Here is a 25,312-nt window from a genome sequence, read left to right on the forward strand (position 1 = left end):
ATGACAGGCCATTTACGGAAGCGAAGATCTTGGGAGCCTGGCCTCACAGTTCATTAGCCCAGAAAGCAGTTCGAGCGCTTTTTCGCTACCTGAGTGCAACAGACTTGAGTGCCCGACTATGGACATCCTACACCTAAGTTCTCTCTCTCTCGCTTTCACTCCCCATTCCCCTCCCCACGTGTAGGCTAGCAAACTGGACTCAGTCTGATTAACCTCCCAACCTTTCTGTGTTCCCTTCTCTCTCTCTCTCTCATTCGGTGCTAACGCGCCGCTCCGCATTGCGAAGCGGTGTGATACGAGCAGTGGTGAATGGAAGGTTTTGTGTGCGTATGAATGTGTGTCCCCAAGGCTTCTTCGCGGCGGTGATCAGCGCGCCGCGCTCTCATGCATGCATGTTACCTGCATCGCGTTCCACGCAAGTTGTAGACACTCATTCACACATAGTGCGGTACATTTTTAGTTCGACTTTCTCTGGTGGTGTTCCTTTTCGCATATCTCGCGTATGTATGCGGAGATATCTCCCTTTTCTGCAATTAGCGAAGACGTTGCAGCTAGCCCGTGTTATGCTTGGATGGCAGCTCGAAACCAATATGTGTCCGAACTGCAGGCCGTTGATGTAAGAATGCACTGGTTGAGTAATAGGCACACGTGCATTAGTGACCCGTACATTGGCTTATTGCTCACATGATCGCGACCAATGTTGTTTTGCGTGCGAAACTTTTCCCTGGTCACAGGCGGCGTGCATTTTCATGTGCCAGCCGCGTCCCCAGCTCCTTAGGGTCAAAATGAGAAGCACCATCAGCCACGACAAACTTTCTGAAATCGAAGCCCAAGCAGGTTGGCACGAAATTTAAGCGTATAAGACGTACCCAATATCCTGCTTGTTCATGTCTTTTGAAGTGATGACACAACGGCCGCTAACTCATCAATGTCGCCGGTGGGCGACGTGATCGCTACGACCAGGAATGCTCGAGCTATCGCTTTGTAGAATACACTCACTTATGCACGATTTCGCGTCTTGTCACTGGTCGCGTCGGAGGCCATCTGTTGCGCTGCGCAAGGCGAGGTTGGCCCAGTGAGCGTCCTGTGCCGAGTCGCGCGAAATCGCGCGAGAGTGATCGTATCTCTGAATGCAACCATATATTTTCAAGCTGGCAACGCATAAATGGGCCGGCTACGCCGCGCGTGCGCCGGCATCGCCGGACGCTGCCATGCTGGTAGCACGTTTACATTCGGCCAGTTGTCCCGGCGTTCGATTTTGCAATCTTCGGGCAGGTTCGGGTTGTCTTGGGATCCCAGCCCATGTGTCTTGCTATCAGGACCGGAACTAGCTGGCTGCCATCTGGCTGCCAGTGGGCTGCCAGAACTCCGAAAATTGAAGAGGCCCAGTGTAGCGACCATGGCGACAGATACCGGCTCCGAGGGCTCGTCGTGTAGACACCACGGCTACTGTAGCGCGGTCATTGTGGCCTCCGTGATATTGGTGCCTCCGCGATTGAAGGTCTCGCCTACTAGTTTGTTGTAAAAGCGTTTCTTTTTTTCCTATTTTTTTAAGAAGGCGTTAAACCAACGCATCAAACGCAATAAAAAAAGGCACCAGAGTTTTTCATTATTATGCTGTAGGGCCCGACAGCTGCTCGCAAAAAAAAAAGAACGCCACATGTTTATCATTATCACGTTTAGGCCTATCTACCGGTGAGAGGGGGGGGGGGGGGCTCAGGGGGGATTGGGCGAAGTTTGGAGGGGTCATAGTTTAGGGGTCAATGCACAGTTCGACTTTGGAAGTCGAACTGTGCATTGAAGGCAGCAGACACACACAAAAAATCATTGCTGTGATTAAATTTTGGAATTGTATTTAAGCATGGTTCATTCTTTTGTACACAAAGAATCTCCTGATAACATTCTCCTTAACAGCCAGTAATTAGGACTACCTAAAATTTGCGGATCAGCGGGTTGTGCGAGAGCTCCTAAGAAACCGGAGAGCGCCTAATGGCCTACCTAAGAAACACGCCAAAATACGTTGTTTGCAAAGACCACTTTGAGAACGACTTTGATAGAGTCTAGCATTCCACAGGGATCCGCGCATACGGAGCTTTTATTTTTATATTACATATGACATAGCAACAGATATTTGAATTAAAACTTTATCGAACGCCGATGACTGTGTTATTCACTCTGAGATCAAAAATGCTTCTGACCAACGCAAGCTGAACCAGGACTTCCAGAAGACTATTGAACGGTGTCGATTCTGTCAAATGCAAATCAATTTCGAAAGGCTTTTTATGACCAGTACTCTGAAATGGATACCTACAGAATATAGCCACTCTGCAAACAATCTGCTGTTCGTTGAAACAGCGCACTCTAAGTATTTAGGACATTGGATCCATAACACCCATCATTGCTCAAAGCACATTGACCTCGTTACAACTAACCCGAACCGGGAGTTGTCCTTTCTCCGAAAACCTTTAAAATTATCAACACCCGCTGCTCGGTTGCTAGCCTATAAAAGTGCTGTCTTGTGACTAATATACAATGCTTGCATAATCAGGGACCCTCCTACTAAAACTAATATTGATGAAATAGAGAGGGAAAGAGAATAAACGTTGAATAATCTCAATCAGTGAGAAAGATTTCTTCGTTCTGCACCCAAGGCGGGTGGCCTCCTGAGTCTAGGTAGCCATTGGCCTTTGCTGCTTCACTAGCCCGCTTCACCAGCTTGCGCATTAGAAATAACAAACGCGGATTGCGAGTCGCTCAGTAACACGGTATTTTCGGTGCACGTGGAGATGGCCAGGGCTATTGCCACCTCTTGGGCCGTGTCAGAATCTCTTGCGAGTATCGTGGCAACAACCTAATTTGCCTACCTTAATTGTTCCAGAGGATCCATAGTTCCTGTCTTAATTGATTTACCAGCGAAATACTTAGCACTACAACAGTGATACATCGAAAGTAATCTGCCACCAGGGAAAGGAACAGTTTAACAGTAAATCCCTTTCGAACATGTGTTAATTGCCTCAGGTACTCCTTCTTTCGGACAGTTGTTAAAGATTAGAACAAGTACAAATAATTATGTAGTTGTTCAACCAAGTGTGGATTTTCTGTTTTCGAAACTAGTGTAGTGAAATTGTGTGTTTTTGTTTTTGTATGCTGTAATTCATGTTTGCATTATTATTTGTTTCATTCTCGCTGATATTGTAATCAATTTTCTTTTACAAGCCACTCTGCAAATCTGCAAATATCCCAAGGGAAGATTGTACTATAAATAAATAAATAAATAAACGCCATCTACCCTTTAGTGGTGAATTCGCTGTTTATCAGTCACTTGAAACGAACATTATACAAATGTTAAACATCTAGGTAAATTATTTATTTCCCCTTAGCCCATAGTACACTGTCCTAAAATGCTTACGTTATTCAAAGTCAACTTGGCAGTTTTAGCGGTTATTTTAGCCACTTTTTGTCTCACTTCTACGACACATTTCAAAAAAGTTTGGCAACATTGGATTCTATAACAATGTGCACAGGTTCGGCGGACAGAAAAAGACGAAAAAAGAACGACGAGGAAAAGCCCTTCTTGTCTTCCTCGTTCCTTTATCGTCTTTGTCTGTCGGCCAAGCTCTGCACATCGTTATGGAATAAGAACCCCAGTCTCACAACTAGACTGTTGTGGTTCATTATGTGTGGCTCACTGATTCACTTTTCGATCTCTTCTAACGCAATAATCTGCGGCAAATGTCATATAGAGGGTGTGCCAGCTAACTTTAGCCAGAGTTTAAATATATGCGAATGCCACGTAGCTGAACGCAACCAAGGTAATGTTGTTTGCCGTCACTTGTAGATACTCAAATTATTTTTTTTATTCCGCCCACTTACATAATTAGTCCTAATTAAATAATCAACTTCTCAAATATTATATTTAGATTAATAGTGTCAATGAGAAAATTGTAGAGCGACATAATAAACTCCCGATACAGCTTTCTGTGGCTCAATATGTGCTACATAAAAGTATTTTGCCGAGCGTGAAGGAATCCCACGAATACACGCAAAGTGCCTGGAGTGGCCAGTCGCGCGGGAATTTTGCATGCATTTACGGGCTTCTTTCACGCTCGGGAAACACATGAACACATCTCACTCGATGACCTCGGACACTCGCTGCAAGCACACTGGCGTGATCAAGAGCAGCAGCAGCGGCGAGAAAATTCCCCTCCGAGCGGCTTCTCGCTTGAACGTGAACTAAGGCGCGCAAGAACACAGTGCACACGAAACCCCAAGACAGGGAGCGATTACCACGAAGAGATTACCTCCAAGATAGGTAGCGAGCCGCCGCGCTTAGCCACGCCATGAAATGCCGCGGCCGGAGCAGAAGAGATGTGCAAGATGTGCCCTAACCTGCACCCTTGCACCCCCTCCTCCCTGCCCTCCTTCCTAGCGCGCCGGCGTACATCTCCCCGCTTCCGCCCTTGCGCGCGCGAGAAGAGGGCGCGCATACTCTCCGGTATCCTCCCTTGCGCGCACTAGAATTTTCGAGCACGTCGCATCGAATCACCATTCGTCTCGGCTCACCCTCGCATGCTTTCCCTCGCACTTACAGTATAGGGCACGCGTAGGCGATTTTATCGTACTTGGGATTGATACAACGCCCGAGGATGGAAATTTGCTTGGAGTATTTATGTAATTGCTATCGCAATAAAAGACGCAGCGAGTTAGCATGGAGCAATAATAATCCGTCATTAGAGCTAAAGGGCCTAAATGAAACCCAAATGCTCTCCTTCAATCTTCGACGCCTATAACCGGAACCAGAATTGTGGCATTACTCATTTAACTATATGGGCCGATCCCGAAAGTAGTGAAATCTCAACCAACGTGTGGGTGGCGCAAACTAGTGGCGCTGCGGTTGCGTCTTTGATCACTTCTGCTACTTCTGTTTTTGCTTCTGCTTGCACTTCTGTATTCATTTCAGTGGTGTTGTATTGTCTGTCAGTATACTGTCGTCATGTTGTTGTTGTGTGATGTGGGGGGATTTGCCTGTTGTAAAGTTGTGAGCAGAAGTGTTCCAGCGTCTCAAACAGGAAGAAGTTACGTGTGCGGTCCTGCTTTGCCTACGGGTGCTCGGACGGCCAAATGCTTAGTGATGCTGGTGTTCACTATTTCTTTCGCACCGCGACGACGACAGAGAGACTTAGACTTGGAGACACATGCTGCAAAAGGATAGACAGTTGGGCGAGTTGGTACGGTAACATGATTTTGGCTTTAGCGCGAAGTGAAACACGGACACAGAAAGGAGCAGACAGGACGAGCGCTCGTCCTGTCTGCTCTGAGAGAAATATATCATCAACCACCTCCACTCTGTGAAGGTGGTTGACCAGCGAAGTTGTTTAGCACACCACACGGAGGCGACATGTAATTTTGAACAAAAGTACGAGCTCATTTATTGTCTTGATGGGTGGTCATCATGACGAAACTCATTTATTGTCTATATCGGTCGTTATTAGTTCACTCGCAAGTACGATCACATTCTTTGATAATGTCAAATCGATGCACGTACGCCGCTGGGTGGTCGGTTGAGCCGGATGCATGTGGCATCGCAAGTGATATGTCTGCAACACGGAACGCGTATACCACTCCCTTTTCGGCACCAACTCATCCACATTCAATTCACCGACAACAGGGGTAGTGTGATCGCAACTAATTCACGCAAAGTCAGCAGCCATGAACCTTACGGAACTATGAATCAATGCATATTTGCTTGCTTACGGAGGTAGGAGCCATTGTTCACCGAGGTTTGAGCCATTGCTCATGGGGGTATGAGTCATTGATAATGACAGTTTTCGACAGGCTATTCTATATGTTGTATGCGTCATTAGAAAGGAGTTAAGGACTGCGCGGTTCACTTTACTGAGTGTTTGTAGCATCTGCCTTAGGAGGCTATGAACCATTGCATTTTTTTGCTTTCTTACGGGAGCATGAATGCTTACGGAGGCATGAGCCACTGATGAGGATAATTTTTGTTCACGGAGAACAAAAATTCACGAAACTCTAGCACGAAACCCTTTTACAGCTTCGCTGTAAGAAGAACATTGAGTAGGGCAATACGGCGCTTCTAAATTCGAAAAGTTGGTTGGAAAGCAGAATTAACGCGCACGGCAGCTCATTTGCGCAGTACAGCTTCAGCTTCGACTCACCAGCTGCATGTGTCTTGCGTGGTAAGTACAGAGTAATTTTTAACAGCGAAGCTGTATAGGTCTAAGATTCAGCGTTTCATGGCGTCTGTATAGAAAAACTATGATCATGTGGGCCGATACTGGTGATAGTGCGCAAAGGGTCCAAGTTCAATGCCACATACCCCTGTGGATTCGAGGACCTGTAAAGTGCCCTTAAACAACCCTTTTCACACCTGGGACCCAAAGAGGTCCTAGGCACAAGGGTAACAACATATTTTACAGCGAAGCTGTATATGGCTAAGACCCGGGTTCGTGGCGTCTGTGTGCAGAAACTATCATCATGTGGGCCGATGGTGGTGATAGTGCAGAAGGGGTCCAAGTTAATGATACATACTCCCATGTGCTCGGTGACCAGTTATACACACTTGAATTACGCTTGTCACAACTGAGACCCAAAGAGGTCCCAGCACAAGGGTAACAACAGATATTTTACAGCGAAGCTGTATAGGGCTAAGGCCCGGGGTTTCGTGGCGTATGAGTGCAGAAACTATCCAGCAGAACTTTCGTTGGGCTAGTTGGTGCATGTTACTGAAGTCTATAGCGCCAAACAGTGTCAAACGGCGTCCGTGACCCTTCTTGCGTCGTCTGTTTGGCGCTATAGTACTTCAGTAGCAGAAAGTATCATGTGGGTCGATCGTGGTGATAACGCAGAAAGGGTCCAAGTTCAATGACGCATACCCTTGTGGGCTCGTGGACCTGTAAAGTGCCCTTGAACAACCCTTGTAAAACCTAGGACCACAACTATTACCATCAGCAATGGCTCGAGAGTGTCGTTGTTCATAGCTGGCTCGTTAAAGCCCCTCGGCGCCCAGCAGCTCAACCGCGCGAACGTGCTCATGCCACTGCTCACGCGTTCGTCGTCGCCGTCTTCTTCCACAGCTGGCTCTGCTGCCGCTCATCATACTAGCGTAGAATTTCACTTCTCTTCTGCCGCCGTAACGGGGAGGCCGCGTTTACGGGGGTAAGAACCATTGCTTAATTGCTTAGGGAGTATGAGCCATTCATTGTCTCACGTGACGGACAATTTATTAACAGAGGTGATACGCCAATGCGTGTGCGTGCCAATATCGTTACGATTAACGCTGATCAGGACAATACATATGTTCGTACGTTTGTTCAAAATTTTGTGTCACCTCTGTGTCGAGCGCTAAACAGCTTCCCTGGTCAACCACCTTCACATAGTGCAATGGCTCATGAATTTTTTTATTGCAATGACAATTATATGGCCACTCCAGGCGCATTTCTGCCGTCACCGTGATGGTAACTATAAAGTCCCAGGGCGATAACACCGTCGCCGCGCGTCCTATGCTGCATGTGTGTGTGAAAGCACGGGAGGTAAGCCGACGGTCGCAGTTGAATTTGGCGCGCGCGTAGGAAGGACGCGGAGAGTAAACGCGCAGTCTCCCGTCGCGTGAAAACCTGCGGGATGGTGAGAGGGGGGGAGGGAGGGGGAGGTGGTGTTGGGTGGTGGTGAAAAACTTTTTTTGATGAGAAGGCCAAAAGTAAAAAAATTAAAAAGCAGCATTGTGGGCGGCCTTCAGGCTGCCGGTTGTGGCGTCCAGGCCATGCCTAGTCGCGACGTCCTCCGCCCAGTTCACCAGCCGGAGTTGGATATCCGGCTCGGTGCTGGACAAAGCAGCCTCCCACTACTGCGGATTGCTTAGGCGGTGTTGGGCCCCGGCAACAACTGCGAATTTCGCGACCGGGCACAAGGGGAACTGACGATGATGGCTAAATCTCGCGCGCCATATATAGAGGAAAGCGAGTGACAGCACGAGAGGGAGGGGGACTGCTTCGACTCCGCCAACAAGTGCGTACTTTAAACGACTGCGCGCTGTCGTGTGTGCTGTATCTTGGAAGGGATCTGTAGACGGTCCATACCTTTGTGAGCGTTGTGATGACGCCACTCTTGTGTTTAAGCGATAGACCACACTAATGTCACTTCGCTCGTTGCTGCTGTCACGCTTGCTCACGTCAGCGTCCAGCGCTTTGCGGCGAGTGTCCACGCTCATAGAGTGTGATGTGTTCATGCTTGCTTCTGCGTGCTGACACCATGCTTGCTAATTCAGTTAGTAAGCGAATGTTTCGAAGTTTATACAGCCGGTAAAACTACTATCTTCACTTTGTTTAGCTGTCTACTAATTTGCTATCGCAATCAGTGCTTTGTCTTTCGGGCCAAACTGCTATTTTTCTTTCGTATAATCCTTGCCACAAAATTTCGAGAGGCAGCTTAACTACATTCATTGACGAGCAAGTGGTGCAGGTACAGGGTAGGGTTGGGGGGAGGGGACGATTTATTTCAGCCATCAGAGGGCAGACGGAGCACCGTGCATAAAGTCTCTGGTACATGTGTGTGGCAGGTTTGTCACAAAGTTCAGATTGCGTAGCTAAGCTAGATTTACCGACAAACAAGCAGCAGAGGCCAGTTCGTGCAAACAAAGCATCACAGCAGGACAAGACGACGTGCGGCGCGTGACGAAAGACGCGACTGCCCCGCCGGTAGTTCTAGTGACAGCCGCTGTGGCCACACCGACTATTGGGCGCGCATAGGGAGCTGTTAAAGTGAAGTATGTCTAAGAACGTTGGATTAAACAACAAATTACATAATACAATAATGTGCCCAAGGATACTGCCTTTCTTCGTAGTCAACCGCGCTGGACTCGCCTTTCTTTTCTTTTCTTATAGCGGGGAAAATTTGTCATTAGTTTGGCACACTCGCTATACGACGACAAAAACTCGGTGCCCGATTGGTGACAAAACGTAAGCAGAAACGTGGGAAAAGTTTACATCCCTAGTTAGTGTCACGATTCGATGGCTTCACCATTTGATTTTAAATTTGAAAACAAATCGAAGACTGTTGTGCTAGTTAAGTTCTGCGACAGGGAATAGAGAGCGCATTCTGTGAGAAGAAACTTGTCTTGCTCTCTAATCACGGTACCTCGCTTCCGTCGTTCTCTTCTCACCTACCGTTCCCCTTATTGTCTCACGAGTGACGAGGAGGCCTTCACACTCGAAGGGCATTTGGGATAACTTACCGGTGGCGATAGAAGTCTGTGGTAACTTCGTTACACAGGATACCGGTAAGCAATCGCAGGAGATGAAATATCTGATTAAGAAACGCCAATGCATGAACGCCTCTAACTCTACAGATAGAATAGAACTGGCAGAACTTTCCTAGTTCATCAACAAGCGTAAGATATCTGACACAAGGAAGTATAATATGGATAGAATTGAGCATGCTCTCAGGAATCGAGGAAGCATAAAAGCAGTGAAGAAGAAACTAGGAATAGGCAAGAATCAGAAGTATGCGTTAAGAGACAAAGACGGCAATATCATTACTAATATGGGTAAGATAGTTCAAGTGGCTGAGGTGTCCTGTATAGATTTATATAGTATCAGTGGCACCGACGACGATAATGAAAGAGAATTATCTAGAGGAATTTGACATCCCACAAATAACGCCGGACGAAGTAAAGAAAGCCTTGGGAGCTATGCAACGGTGGAAGGCAGCTGGGGAGGATCAGGTTACAGCAGATTTGTTGAAGGATGGCGGGAAGATTGTTCTAGACAAGCTGGCCACCCTGTATACGCAACGCCTCATGACCTCGAGCGTACCGGAAACTTGGAAGAACGCCAACATAACCTTATTCCATAAGAAAGGGGATGCCAAAGACTTGAAAAATTATAGACCGTTCAGCTTACTGTCCGTTGCCTACAAAGTATTTACTGACGTAATCGCAAATAGAATCAGGAACACCTTAGACTTCCGTCAACCAAAGGACCAGGCAGGATTTCGTGAAGGCCACTCAACAACAGACCACATTTACACTATCAATCAGGTGATATAGAAATGTGCGGAATATAACCAACCCTTATATATAGCTTTCATTGATTACGAGAAAGCGTTTAATTCAGTCGAAACCTCAGCAGTCATGGTGGCATTACGGAATCAGGGTGCAGACAAGCCGTATGTAAAAATACTGAAAGATATCAAAAGCGGCTCCACAGCCACCGTTGTCCTCGATAATGAAAGCAACAAAATCCCAAGAAAGAAAGGCGTCAGGCCGGGAGACACGATCTCTCGAATGCTATTCACAGCGTATTTACAGGAGGTATTCAGAGACTCGGGTTGGGAGGAATTGGGGATAAGCGTTAATGGAGAATACCTTAGTAACTTACGATTCGCTGATGATATTGCCTTGCTTAGTAACTCAGGGGACCAACTGCAATGCGTGCTCTTTGACCTGGAGAGGCAAAGCAGAAGGGTAGGTCTAAAAATTATTCTACAGAAAACTAAAGTAATGTTTAACAGTCTCGGAAGAGAGCAGCAGTTTACGATAGGTAATGAGGCACTGGAAGTGGTAAGGAAATACATCTTAGGGCATGTAGTGACCGCGGATCCGGATCATGAGACTCAAATAATCAGAAGGATAAGAATGGGCTAGGGTGTGTTTTGCAGGCATTCTCAAATCATGAACAGCAGGCTGCCATTATCCCTCAAGAGAAAAGTGTATAACACCTGTGTCTTACCAGTACTCTCCTACGGAGCAGAAACCTCGAGGCTTACGAAAAGGGTTTTACTCAAATTGAGGACGACGCAACGAGCTGTGGAAAGAATGATGGGTCTGACGTTAAGGGACAAGAAAAGAGCAGACTGGCCGAGGGAACAAGCGCGAGGTAATGACATCTTAGTTGAAATCAAGAAGAATGGGGCACGGGCAGGACATGTAATGAGGAGGGAATAGAACCGGTGGTCATTAAGGGTTACGGACTGGATTCCAAGGGAAGGGAAGCGTAGCAGGGGTCGGCAGAAAGTTAGGTAGGCGGATGAGATTAAGAAGTTTGCAGGGATGACATGGCCACAATTAGCACATGGCCGGGGTAGTTGCAGAAGTATGGGAGAGACCTTGGCCCTGCAGTGGGCGTAGCCAGGCTGATGGTGATAATGATGGCCGGTGGAGACAAACGTAAGCTGTGTGCTACGTAGTATTAGCCCCTTGGTAAATAAAGAAAAAAAAACAACATAAGGGCAACTGATGCCTTTACGTGTATGAGTCGGGAAATATCTGCTCACGTGTAGGAAGCTGTTGCATAACACATTCTGTCAAATACGGTAATGTTGTGGGTGTCTGCTGAGTATATACAAGGTATTTTTTTAGTCTATACAGAATTTTTTAAAACACCTATGAGCGTAGTAAACATGGTCTGTTTGCGCAGGAGTTGTAAGGTGAGGCGGACATAAGCTGGCGCTAATAACGTCACTGTCAGAAGAATAATATTCGCAAAATTCGTTAATTATTTGTATTAGAACCTTGCGGTATTTGTCTATTGAAGGCAGTCGCATTTTAACGATTTCACATTTTTTTTAATCTTCATTACGGCATATCATTTGAGATACTCTTAATAGAATTTCAACGTCAATCCATGCATCGAAACAGAGACGGCCGAAAGCGCTGTTGTGCCCGTACCACCAGCCCGGAATACGAATCTACAAGATGCAGAATTTATCGTGCGAACGCCCTTTGGACAAACCCGGGGCTGCGCCGAAAGCCATAGCGCCCTAAACTCTCCCTTGACAAGTCAAGATGCTGAGCCGTCAGGCAGCGGCATCCTGAAGAGAAGCATCGGCAAGCGACATGTCCGAACGTGCGACAAAGTTCTATACAGCCCGGCGCCGTATTTCCTTTTCCCTGGAGGTCACCACGCACGGCAATATTGAAGCGGGTGGCCAGCGCGGTCGCTGGTTGGACCTCTCGGACGACCATCGAGTGCTGGCTTTGTATTGGGCCGTTTGAGTAACAATCGTTTCTCGGGGCTTTATAAGCCCCGACGCCGCCGCCTGGAGAACCGGATCCACCAAACCACCGTGAGCCGAGTGCCGCTCTCGAGTGGAGTGAGATGTGTCACGCGTTGGAGTCTCGCCGGACGTCGCCGTGCGGGAGCAGTCGCGTTTGCTGTTAGCTCTCGGCCCCTGTGCCGATCCGATCTTGTCCTGTATAATGACCTGTATATAGTGTATAAACTCCCTTTCGTTATTCTCACCAACGCCTGACTTGGAGTCCTCGCTACCAACGCTCTGTCACGAAACGGGTGACGAGCGCTACGGGACCACTTCAGAGTCGCAACACGAGCTGGCAACGCTCTGTCACGAAACGGGTGACGAGCGCTACGGGTCTACCTCAAAGTCGTAATAGCTCACAAATGAAAAGGCAGTCCCGCTATTTCGTCAGACGCAAAGACCCAAGTAGCTAAGCCTACTTAACTCACCGGCTTCAATTCGTATATTGTGATATGAGGCGTAAAGTAAGTTGCTGAAACATGATTAGTGAGGTTTTGTTAATTAGTCAACTATGCATTGAATTTTTTGTGCAAGTAACCTGGACCTTTTCGGGCAATCAGGTTGAAGGATTACATTTATCTGGTCTACCCAGCCAACTTTTAAGAATTAAGTATAGCTTGAAAAGAAAAAACACCCGGTATAATTTTAAACTTTCTAGACGACAGCCACTCGCTTCTGGCCAAGAGTCACAGGATAAGAAAACGAAACTCAGCAGAGGTAATCCTGCAATAACCTTTCACCGCTCACGGCTACTTGAAGCGGCCCGTAGTTTCCGAAATAAATCGATCAATCAGTTATGCAGCCACATAAGTTCCGCAGAGAAGTGTCTAGGGGCCCCTTCTTTTTAACGCCTATATCAATGATGTAACTAATATTTACCTAAACGCGAAATATGCCCTGTATGCTGATGACGCCAGTATATTTGTTTCAGGAACAAACTGTACAGATATAGAGTATGAAACGAACCTCATGCTCTCTAAGCTGAGGGACTGGTCAATAATGAACCAATTAGAAATAAATACAAACAAAACCAAAGCTGTGCTCTTTAGGCCCAAAAATAAGCCAGTGAATTCAAATATTAGCATTATGTACGGGGAAAAAATGATAGAAATGGTTACTAGTATGAGAACTCTCGGCGTAACGTTTCCGAGTAATATGCTCTGGGACGAACACATTGACGCAGTCAAATTCCAGTTATCTAGGGTCATTGGCATGACGTGGAAATGTAAATCACTGTTGCCGTTTAAAGTTAAACTTCTCATTTATAACTCGCTTTTTTATTCGTACCTCTGTTATTGCTTATTGGTATGGGGTACAACTACCTTTGTTAATTTGCATAAACTACTTGTCTTGCAAAAGAAGTTTGTTCGGCTACTCATTAATGTCCCCTACAACTCCCATACTATAAACTTATTTCAGGAAGCCAACATAATTTCTGTGTTAAAGTTATACCAGTACAAGTTAACAACTGCATTTAGGCGGGAAGTAAAACTGAACTGCTCCTTTCTACGAGAACTTTCTAACCTTGAACTTAATGACAAATTTTATGTTACCCGTCATAAAGAGATATGGCGGGTGGTCACACCCAGAACAAATTATTTAAGGGAAAAGCTGTCACACACAATGCCAATGCTTCTAAATAAATATAATAATCTACGCGTTGATATCACCCAAATAACGGCCCAACAACTGAGAGACTTGTATATGCATGATTTTTAAATTACTGGTTGAGTGTACATCCTCTCGGCTAGTATGTATATAAAGTGTGTATATATGCTTCTGTATATGTGTGTGTGTGTAGGTATGCATACGAGTGTGTATGCATATACGGGTATATGAATGCATGTGTATGTATATATTGTAAGCATTTATGCGGACTTCATCTTCATCTGTACAAAGTCATCATCAATCATCGGCTCGTGTTCGTTTTTGCGTCGGCGCCATTTTTCCTTCTTGGAATAAAGCGTCGTCTCAACCGTAGTATTTCAAGTGGTGGAGGCGCTTTAAGATCCCTTCGACCTCAATCCACTTCAAGATCTCTCCTGGAGCTACGTTCGGGACGCCGCTTACGCCAAGAGGCCGCCAGTGCCATGCCAGAACCTGCCGATGCCGATGCTCTTTCACGATGCCCATTACCACCATCATCGGGGCACATCACATCACCTTGTCAAATTGGCCGCACGGAGGACGCTTCGTCTCTTACACCGATTTCTTCCTTGACTTCACCAAACCGCCTTTCAGTGCTTTCCACTCACCAGCGCGCCGATTCCTATTGCCATAGTATCATCAATCGCCTTAGCGGTGTTTCATCTCCTCCCAATGCCAGGCTACGGAAACAACTCAAACTGTTCAAGTTTGAAGACGACGTGCTCTACCGGTACATTTTTCACCCAGAAGGCCATCGATGGGTTCCCGTTCTACCGCGCTCTCTTCGCGCTGCAGTTCTGCAGGCCTCGCACGATGACCCGACGTCAGACCACTTGGGTTACAACAAAACACACGAGCGCATACGCAGCCGATTCTATTGGCCAGGCCTTTCCACGAGCATAGCTAAATATGTTGCCTCGTGCACGCTTTGCCAACACCGTAAGCGACCTACTACTGCTCCGGTCGGGACCCTACAACCACTTCCTTGTCCAGCACAACCCTTCTCTGTCGTCGGCATTGACCTTTTCGGGCCACTCCCACCTACTCCAGACGGCAACCGATGGATCGTCACTGCTGTTGACCATTTGACCCGGTACGCTGAAACAGCCTCAATACGCTCAGGAGCTGCCTCAGAAGTAGCGGCCTTCTTCTTGCAGGCTGTCTACTTACGTCACGGGGCGCCTCACGTTCTTTTGAGCGACCGAGGCAAGACATTCCTTTCAAGCACTCTTAATCAAGTTCTGCAAGCGTCCAACACCGTGCACAAGACAACGTCTCGCTACCACCCTCAGACCAACGGCCTAACAGAGCGATTTCATCGCACGCTGTGTGACATGCTATCCATGTATATTCAACCTGATCATCGTAACTGGGATGCGATTCTCCCATTTGTAACATTTGCGTACAACACGTCTGTTCCACGGACCACTGGATACTCTCCGTTTTTCTTAGTATACGGCCGCCACCCAACCTCATCACTCGACGTTTCTTTCTTCTCTGGCCCCGTCAATGCTTCACCATTCATTTGCGACCAGTTTGTGTCTCGTCTTGCCCAATGTCGTCGTCGCGCCCGTATGAACACTGCAGCCAGCCAAGACGATCGCAAACATCGGTACGATGCCTCTCATCGCGCCGTTTCCTACCGCCCTGGTGACGATGTGCTCCTATGGACCCCTGCGCGCACACCCGGTTTATGTGAGAAGCTTGAGTCTCGATATCTTGGCCCCTACAAAGTCATCGAGCAGACCTCGCCGGTGAACTATCGCGTTACACCTGTTGAGTCCCCAACCGACCGACGCTGCCGCGGAACAGAGATCGTGCACGTTTCTCGCCTGAAGCCCTTTCATATCCGTTCCACTGTCTAATGTGCGGCCAGGCTGGCCGCTTCCGTCCACGGGGGAAATTAGTGTAAGCATTTATGCGGACTTCATCTTCATCTGTACAAAGTCATCATCAATCATCGGCTCGTGTTCGTTTTTGCGTCGGGGCCATTTTTCCTTCTTGGAATAAAGCGTCGTCTCAACCGTAGTATTTCAATATATATATGTGTGTGTATATATTGTTCAGCGGCGTATTCTTGTCTCATTTGTTTCACCACGAGAACCACACAAGCTACCCTAAGTATTCTTGGTTTAGTCACCAGTGGCTCTGTATGGATATGGGTGTGCATGTGTAAATGCGAGTATGCGGGTTCATGAGAGTATATAGGAGTATGTGTATATATATGTATGTATACATATGTGTATGTGTATATATGTATGTATTATGCATATGTGCTTGCATGTATGCTGTTGCCGAATATTCTGTAGAGGGGGCTGCGGGCCTCGTCAAGCTGCCTACTGGAGCAGCTTTTACTTGCAGCCTCCTCCATCAAGTAGATGGAAATAAAGCTATTCTATTCTAAAAAAACATAAATAGATTCAGCAGATGAGGGAAACGATCCGCTAACGCGGCACACCTTGACCCAGAGCTTGTGCGACTCGAGTGAGTTGCAGGATAGGGCGATGACGCGGATATTGTTCTTCTCGAAGTCGGGGTAGATCTTCGCCATCGCACCCAGCTCGGTAGTGCACACCGGCGTGAAGTCCGATGGGTGCGAGAACAGGATGCCCCAGCTGCAAACAAAAAGAAAAAGAAAAAGAAAGACACCGAACTCGCAGACAATACATCCAGCCAAACCGTCCTTAGTGCCCAGCTTACGGTGAATGCTTCCCCGGTTACGAACAGATATTTGCTACTTCTAGCTTCGGCAACCATAGAGTCTATGCTTGCACATCTATAGTGCCTTTGCTGCGATTTACATGGCCATCTGTATCTCGAGTCTTGCAGTATGTTGCTGTTTTCTTTTTGCAGTTGCGATGGCATTAGAAAGGAGTGCACTCTAGTCGGAATACTCCATTATGAACACTATAAAAAAAAGTAAAAGTAAAAGTATTTTGGTTCTTCACAGAGTATTTCACAAATACTTTGAAATGCAGCATTTATATTACTATAACTTAAATACTCGTTGGTGGCACTTAGTACATTCTTCAGGTAGCTTTGAAGATACGTCCACCGGAGTTTAGTGCCTGCAGGTGCAGAATTGCATTGCCTGGTTTCTCGGTGATTGTACACTAAATTATTATATTTATTTCAGGTAGCCAAGCGGTGTGGCAAATGTGCTAAAAGTGATTGACGGAAACAAGGTATTCCTTGGCTGCTTGCTTCAGACTGTCAAAATCATCAACGAATACACGATGCTGCCTGCGCTCGCGTTGTGTGGGCCACTGCTGGGATTGATAGCCAACAGCTGTTCTTAAAGAAAAAATGTTCCCGGCGAACCATCCCAGACTTCACTGGCGGTAGCTACTGCTGCTGTCTTGCTGAATAGCTCTCTCTCTCTTTCACACACACACACACACACACACACACACACACACGCACAAGCACACGCACACAAAATACGACCCTGAATGCTCGGATCAAACCTATGCCTTCCAGCACAAATTCCCGATACTCTAACCATTAGGCCACAAGCAATTATTTCTTTCTTGCTTGCTTTTACACATAATACAGTAATACGTACAACTTTACGATATATTTAAAATTGCAAGCCAATCGTTGGCCGATGACGAAGCTTTCAAATTCTTTCAGGCGTATACAAGTGGCTGCAATTGGTTGTGACACTCCAGTGCAGGTTAATGATGCCTACAAAATTCAAAACGCTCTTGCGCTATATTCTTGGAAACACAGACGACTTGGGAGAATGTCAGCTCCTTGCATTAATGACAGCCAAGCGCTTCCTCCAAATACCGAGCAGTTAGCATGACAGCATCAAAGGCACAGTATTTCACATGGTACTGGCAAAAAACCTTATGTCATATGCATCCATCGGCAATTCCTTCCTTATTGTTCTTTCTAGGGCGTCCCAAAAGCACTGTCCCTCCAGTTCAGGAAGAGGTGTTCCATAGTTTCCGTGTGCGCTCGAGCGCTCTCACACGTCACCTTTGGCGGCCTCGCAGTTCTTCAGCTGGATGTCGAGAAAGCGTTCGATTGTGTTGAAGTTATTTTGTTTGCCATCTTGAGTCATCTTAATGTCGGTTCCATCATCGCTGATGGCGTGGCTTTGGCTTACTAGAATTGCACAACAATATTATTCGTTAATAACTCTCTCGAGGCCCCCATTAACCTCATACCTTCAGTGCGCCAAGGCCGCCCCCTGACGGTGGCCTCAGCGCTGGGTTGTATAAGGCATTTAAGACAGAACTGGTCGCATTGGTGGCATAGGTATTCAATGACGCGTGTGAGCAGTCATAAGATGCGGTGTGTGTTCGAGTGCTGCTACGTCACCTTGGGCGGCGTTGCAGTTCCGCAGCTTGATCTCGAGAAAGCGTTCCATTTTGTCGCTCACGTTATTTTGTTTGCCATCTTGGATCATGTTAACGTCGGTTCTATCATCACTGAAGGTGTGGCCTTGGCGTACCAGAACTGCATTACAAGGTTAATTGTTAATAAATCTCGGGGCGGGAGGCATAAACATCATGCGTCCAGAGCACGAAGGCTGCCCCCTCAGTCCGCGGTTATTAGCTATCTAGATACAAGCAATGTGTGTTGCAATTAGTGAAAATTATAGAATACGTGGATTTACATTGGCGGCGGCAGAAGTGAAGCTGCTCGCATATGCCGATAACATTGCAGTGTGCTGCACAAACAAATTACGCGAAACCGAAACAATAACTGTAGTAAAATATTTCTGTGATTGTCACGGGTAGCCGAATAAATTGTGGCAGATCCTTAGAGCTGTGGCACGGGAAGTGGTCTTCTGCACTGAACAACTTCGCGAAGGTCAACTAAGTGAAAACTCCTACAAGGTATCTGGCTGTTCCATCGACCAGTACATTAGCAGCGATGAATACTGGAGGAACCAAACCAATGAAACGAAAAAAAAGTAGACAGATGGAGAGGTACTAACCTGTCTGTTTTTGCAAAGCGACAATTTGGTATGTTTTTTACCACGAGGTTATATTACGTTATGCAAGTGTTATATTGTTCTAGAGCAAATGTGCAAAGGCTGCAAAGAGTGCGGTCTTCATCTGGGGTTCAACATGCGAAACGTGTAGGCGAACAAATTTGTTCAGAAGAGTGAAGGACGGGGCTGCCGGCTTGGCGCATGTTGTTGTTCGTCAACAGGTAAACTGATTTTTGTTCCGCGATGTGCGCGTCCATTTCTGCGCACCGTATGTCAGCTCAAGTTAACCGGAGCATTGCCAGCTCATGTTGTTAGCACGGCAAGCATGACCGGAGCACTTCGTGGCTATATTAAAGAGGTGATCGACAGTGTGCGTTTCCTTTCTGTGCATTCTTCAAATGATTACCTTTGTGAAGTGAAAACGAAAAGACTACAGAATGATGTGTGTGATATAGTTTTCCCAGTGCCATTATACAGAGCCATATACAGTGGAGGGCCAGGACATGACGTTCTTAAACGGGTAAAACGCATGCAGGTGCCACCAGGGGTAAAAACCTTTTTTTAAGCTTCACACTGGAACGCCCAGTGTGAAGACGCTCATGGAAGAACGGGTTAGTCTCGTGCCGCGGGGATCGCATTGCTTGATCTGCAAGCAGACCGAAACTACAGGTCACGTTTTCTTGCGCTGCTGGTACGGTTTTTCTTCTGGAATGTCTTAAAGCGAACACTGAAGAAAGTAGTCGGTGGACCTCCATGGGATCAGGTATCTGGCAATTAAGGACGACGAGGGGGTTCCATATGACTTTATAGTGAAGGGCCTCCACTGTTTATGGTGGGCTTGTATGGCAGGGTACCGTTGTGATCCCGACGCCCGGCCCAATCCTATAGCTTTCACAGAACGTATGTCAGGATTTATTGAATTACAGAGAGTGCAAAAGTGTATACAGTAATGGGTTTCGAGGCTCGAACCTATGGCAGCCATGGAGGAATTTTAGTTTGACAACACTAGTCTAATATGGACAGACGGATTTGTTGTGCTGTTCGTCTTTTCTTTCATTTCCGGCATTTTTTTTCTTCGAATGGCTTGCCTTTGTGATACTCGATTGTGTGCAAACTGTATGTTCTGTGTAATGTCGATGACCGGCTATTAAAAAAAACGGATGTGCCGATGGTGTAGTGGTATCATGCAAGATTCTAATTCTTGCGTCTCGGGTTTGATTCTCGGGCAGTGCAATGTGCCCTCCCCCATTTTTATTTTCGAGATGCCCTTTTTTCGCTCTTCATTATTCTTTATCATCTTCACTATCCCTATTATGAGAGATGCACGGATGCACCGCTGGTGTTGTGGCACATGCAAAAATCGATAATTCACGACCCACCCCTTGCATCTACCATCGCACTCATTTCATCCGTTTTTTTTTTTCGAGCCAGAGTGACTCGTTCGCACGATACCTATCCAAGGGCATCCCCAGGTAGGTGCTATGTGTCGTGAGCCACTGGATACCTTCAAAAATACCGGGCGTGGCAGTCCAGTGGCCATGCCAGAGATCAATACCCTTGTGCTGATGAATTTGATTGCCGTTTTTCTTGCAAAACCTTTCAGCAATTTTTAACATTGAGCTAACATATTCTCTATCTGCAGCAAATAGGGGAACGTTTTTCTCGCTGAGAAAATTATGTATCTTCTGCTGGCACTTTAGTGCCCACGTGAGCAGATTAAAAAAATTACACCGAATCTTTGCCATGGTTATCTGGTGCTCTACACGGGAGGGAACAGCGAGGACAAGTTTGTTTCATCGAGTAAAGAAAGGTGGTGTGTCGTTGTGTGACTTGTCTGTTCAGCAAGTTGTATCACGTTTCATATTTATAAGAGACGAAAGAGACCCTTTTCTGTGTTTTTTTTTCAGATCATGTTAGCAGTTTATATGACTGGTTTTTTTTGTTTCTTCAGCCATTGGGACTCGTTACGCATTCTCACGGTTCTTCCGCGAAGTTGTGATGTCCTATCGGTTCCTTAGGGCAAGATTTTCGTTTGAGTACCTCTGCAATGGAAAAAGAAAGCGTCTTATGAATTATTTTATTGAGAGTGTGTTCCCTGTACCATTGTATCGGTTAATGTTTCAAGAAGGGCCTGCGAAAGACGTACTTAAAAGGGTTAAAAATATGTGGATACCGGAGAACGTTAAAGCATTTTTCTTCAAGCTTCACACGGGAAACATGCCTGTTAAGAACGTGGTTAGAAGAAAGAGGGATTTATGTGCCATGGGGAAGCATATGCTTCCTGTGCAACAGAGCTAAAACGATCGAACATGTTTTCATTGATTGTAAGAATGTCGTATTCTCTAGGGATGTATTACAGTGAACTTTAAAGATAGACCTCCTCCTCAATCCACATGGCATTCGTTTTTTAGCACTTGAACGCGATTTTGAACAGGTTGTCATTATCTTCTTACTGCGTTGCACGCATTCAGGCGTAGTCTGTTAGCATGTCGACACTGTGATGTTCAAGGCCGATCTGTGTATGAGTATGTTACCGGGACGTTAGGAGTATAGACATACTGTATTTACTATATATATAAAAGCAGAATCAATGTAGTTAAGATGGCTGACCCGCAACAACACGCAGCAGCCAGTGTTGCGCAATATTCTTTCTTTCTCTTCTTTTGTGCTTCCATAAAAGGACCCCCGTGTGCTGAAGCGGCGTCTCGGCGCATGCTAGGTAAAGAATTGCAAGCGAAGTATGGCTTTGGCCGTGAAACGTGCACGATGTCAACAGGCGTCGGACTTCAGCAAGGATCAAACATTAACGGCAAGATCTCGTGACTGGCGTCGTTAACTTGACGTAAGATTTCGTAAGGCCCTTTGTAGCGACAGAGAAGCTTCTGGGAGAGACCGACCCGACGACATACTGATCAAAGGTGCACCCAAGCACCTGGGGCGAACTTAACATCGCGATGGCACCGGCCATAATGCGCTTTTTGTATATGCTGCGGGACTTATAAACAAGATCGGGCGAATTGACGCTCCATGTGAGCGCGATCCATGACTTCAATAGCGTACACATTTGCAACACACGGCACAGAAGGGAGGATGGTATCAAACGGCAATGTGGGGTCGCGACCATACAAAGGATAAAAGGGTGAATATCCTGTGGTGTCATGTAGGGACGAGTTAAACGGGAATGTCACGTAGGCCAACGTAGCGTCCCAGTTGCGGTGATTGTTGGAGACGTACATCGACAGCATCTCTGGGAGTGTTCGGTTGAGGCGTTCCACAAGACCTTTCGTTTGCGGGTGGTAGGCGGTGGGCAGCTTGTGCTCAGTAGCACAAGAGCGGAGGAGGTCGTCGGCAACTCGAGACACGAACGAGCGGCCGCGGTCTGTAACTTTTGAGGTGCGCCGTGGTGGAGCATGACGTCGTGGAGGAAAAAATTGGCGACGTCAGTTGCGCAACTAGTCAGCAAAGCCCTTCTTGTCGCGTAGCGTCTTGGGTAATCAGTAGCGACGGTGATCCACTTATTCCCTGTAGTCGTCGTCGGAAAAGGGCCAAGCAGGTCAAGGCCTACGTGAAAGAAAGGTGCACAGGCAACTTCAATTAGATAGAGTCGTCCGACAGGTGGCAGGGGAGGTGCTGACACTATTCGCAAGTTGGGACATAAGGGCGCACAGAGTGGTAGCGACCCAACCAGAACCGGTGTCGTACGCTGTCGTTTGTATGCAAAACTCCATAGTGTCCCGCAATCGGTGCACCATGAAGTTGTTCGAAAACGACGTATCGCAGATGTCGAGAAAGGACGAGAAGCAACTCAGGGCCGTCAGGGTTGATATTGCGGCGGTAGAGGATGTCGTCGTGCAGCCCGAACATGCGGCGCGTGCCGTCGGTGCTGCTAGATTGCACGCTAGCAATGAGGAACTGTAAGGACTCGTCGCGTTGTTGTTCATCGCGCATGTCGCTCATGTCAGTAAACGCCATTACACAAGTCACCGGATCATGCGCAACAGGATGGAAGGATGCTGCGGCTGACGAGAGAGGCAGTCAGCGTCCTTCTGCAGACAACCAAGCTTGTAGTCGACAATAACTGAGAATTCCTGGAGCCGCAATTCCCAGCGACCAAGCCGTCCTGTCGGGCCCCGAGAGAGGGCAGCCAACAGAGGGCTTGGTTGTCTGTAACGACCGAAAACGTGTACCCGTACAAATATGACCAGAACCTGGCGACAGTCCAAACGAAAGCCAAGCACTCCCGCTCGGTGATGGAGTAATTTCTCTCGGGAGGTGACAGCAGCCGGCTGGCGTAAGCTACCACGCACTCGGTACCATTCTTCTGTTGGGCGAGAACAGCGCCGATGCCGTGGCCGCTTGCGTTAGTGTGGAGGTCGGTCGGTGCAGATGGATCAAAGTGGGCAAGTATAGGAGCGTTGGTCAGAAACCCGATGAGAGCAGCGAACGCGTGAGCCTGCTTCGGGCCTCAAGAGAATAGCGTGTTTTTCTTTAGATGATCGGTCAAAGGCCGAGCAGCGTCGGCGAAGTTTTTGACGAAACGGCTAAAGTAAGAAAACAGGCTGACGAATCAGCGCATGCCAGAAGAAGAACGTGGCACTGGGAATCTGCGACGGCGCGAACTTTGTCCGAATATGGTTGTACATCGGATGCGTCAACGAGGTGTCCCAACACGGTAATCTGACGGCGCCTGAATTAACATTTCTTGGAGTTCAGTTGGAGGCCGGCTTTTCCGAAGACCGCCAGTCGGGTTGGGTGGCTGCCAAACGTGGGAGAAATAACAATGTCTTCAAGATAACAAAGAGAGGTGGTCCATGTGTTGCCTCGCAGAAGAGAGTCCGTCATACGTTGAAATGTCGCAGGAGCATTTCTCCCACGTTTTGCAGCCACCCAACCCGACTGGCGGTCTTCGGAAAAGCCGGCCTCCAACTGAACTCCACGAAATGTTAATTCAGGCACCGTCAGATTACCGTGTTGGGTCACGGTAATCTAACGGAGCGTTTGGCCAAAGGGCGTGACTTCGAACTGATATAAACCGTCAGGCGTGATGAAGGCCGTCTTCGCGCGGTCCATTTCATCAACTGAAATCTGCCAGTAGCAAAGCGAAGATCAATGGACGAGAAGTATTCAGCTCCATGCAAGAAGTCCAAAGCGTCATTGATGCGTGGTAGTGGGTAGACGTCTTTTCGCGTGATCATGTTTAAGTGGCGATAATCAACGCAAAAACACCAGGTACCATCTTTTTTTTTTTCGCAAGGATGACAGCTAGGCGAAGCTCAAGCGCTGGCTGGTTGTTCGTGACCCCTTTGCAGAGCATTTCGTCCACTTCTGATTGGATGACTCTACGTTCAGGATGCGATAGACGATAGGGACGCCAACGAATAGGATTTCATGTCTCCAGTGTTTGTACGGTGGTGAACAACAGATGTTTGGCCTAAAGGCCTGCCACCGAAATCAAAGATGTCACTGTACGACTCGAGCAATAGACGTATGTCCGTGGCCTGTGCGGAGGCGGGGTCAGCTGCAATTATCTCCACGAATTTATCCGTTAAGGAACCAGAGCTGTGAGCGGCATTTGGTGCTAATAAACCTCTCTAGGCATTCAGACTCTAAGTGTTAAATTTGGAAGTACTAGAAACGCTGGCCAAAAACATGCCGGCCGGAAGCACTTGAAGGCATGGGCTGGAATTCAGGAGCGATAGAACGACGTCGTTATTAGCAACCGTGACAAGAGTATACGGAAGAGCAACGTCCTGGTTCAAAAGCACGTCGACGATTGGGCGAAGCACATATTCGCCATCAGGAACCTGTGGCTGTGCGGTTCAAGTGACGTAAGTGACTGCAAAATAACTTCACTTTGGCCTAGTTGGTGTTTACTACATATCATATCGACCGCAAATAAAGACGGGGACAGCGGAAGAGACTCATCCCAGTCAAAGATTTTAAAATGAGGAGTAGGGATGATCTGCTTAGAAACGGCTCTCCGCAAGTCGTGTGTGCACAGGATGAATCTTGCGTTTGACAATCAGATTTAGCGTCTTAAGACGGCAGGGTTCCCTGACTAGACGGTAACGCCAGTGGTGGAAACCCTCCTGCAGAAGGTAAAAGGATCTAGGAGCAAAGCAAGGGTGAGGACGACTACTATGGCTGTAAGACCTGAAGTGGTACCTTATATTCACAGTATCAATCACAAACTAAAGCATGTGGCAACAGATTTGGAGTCCCCCTTGCCGTTTCAGCCCCTTTTAAGCTGGCGCTGCTCTGGTCTCGCACCTCCCGTGACCCTAAAGGAAGGCAAGGATTTGGCAAGAACCATACCAAGCCGTATGCAAAATGCAATGTACGAGTTGTGTATGAAATCCCCCCTGGCGTGTGGCAAGTCCTACATAGGGCAGACATGACGGTGCTTGAATGATCGAGCCGGGAGGATAAACAAAAGTTAATGAAAGATCAATTGGGGCACTTGCCTGCGCACTGCAATGCCTGCCCCTGCGCCCCACTTTTAAGGAGATGAAGATTCTAGGGAGAAGCCAGGACTAGACTGCACGCGGAGTGATGGAGGCATATCACATGAAAAAGAAAGGCCAAGACTGTTAGTGATACTTTCATTAGGTTGTTTCAAGCGGGGTTAGTTTTTTTGTTATTGGTTATCCCGCTAGG

General features: G+C 47.3%; 1 protein-coding gene across 2 annotated transcripts in view; it reads right to left on the reverse strand.

Moving 5' to 3' along the window:
• LOC135915900 (peroxiredoxin-6-like) overlaps positions 1–25,312 on the reverse strand; it is a 223,396-nt gene that overhangs the window by 75,629 nt on the left and 122,455 nt on the right. For both annotated transcript variants that reach the window (XM_065449093.1, XM_070528664.1), the window contains exon 3: positions 16,166–16,322. In XM_065449093.1, coding sequence (XP_065305165.1) covers positions 16,166–16,258 — 93 coding nt within the window. In that variant the 5' untranslated portion in view covers positions 16,259–16,322. The remainder of the gene's footprint in view (positions 1–16,165; positions 16,323–25,312) is intronic.

Source organism: Dermacentor albipictus, unplaced genomic scaffold, assembly GCF_038994185.2.
Source record: "Dermacentor albipictus isolate Rhodes 1998 colony unplaced genomic scaffold, USDA_Dalb.pri_finalv2 scaffold_13, whole genome shotgun sequence".
Classification (NCBI taxonomy): domain Eukaryota; kingdom Metazoa; phylum Arthropoda; class Arachnida; order Ixodida; family Ixodidae; genus Dermacentor; species Dermacentor albipictus.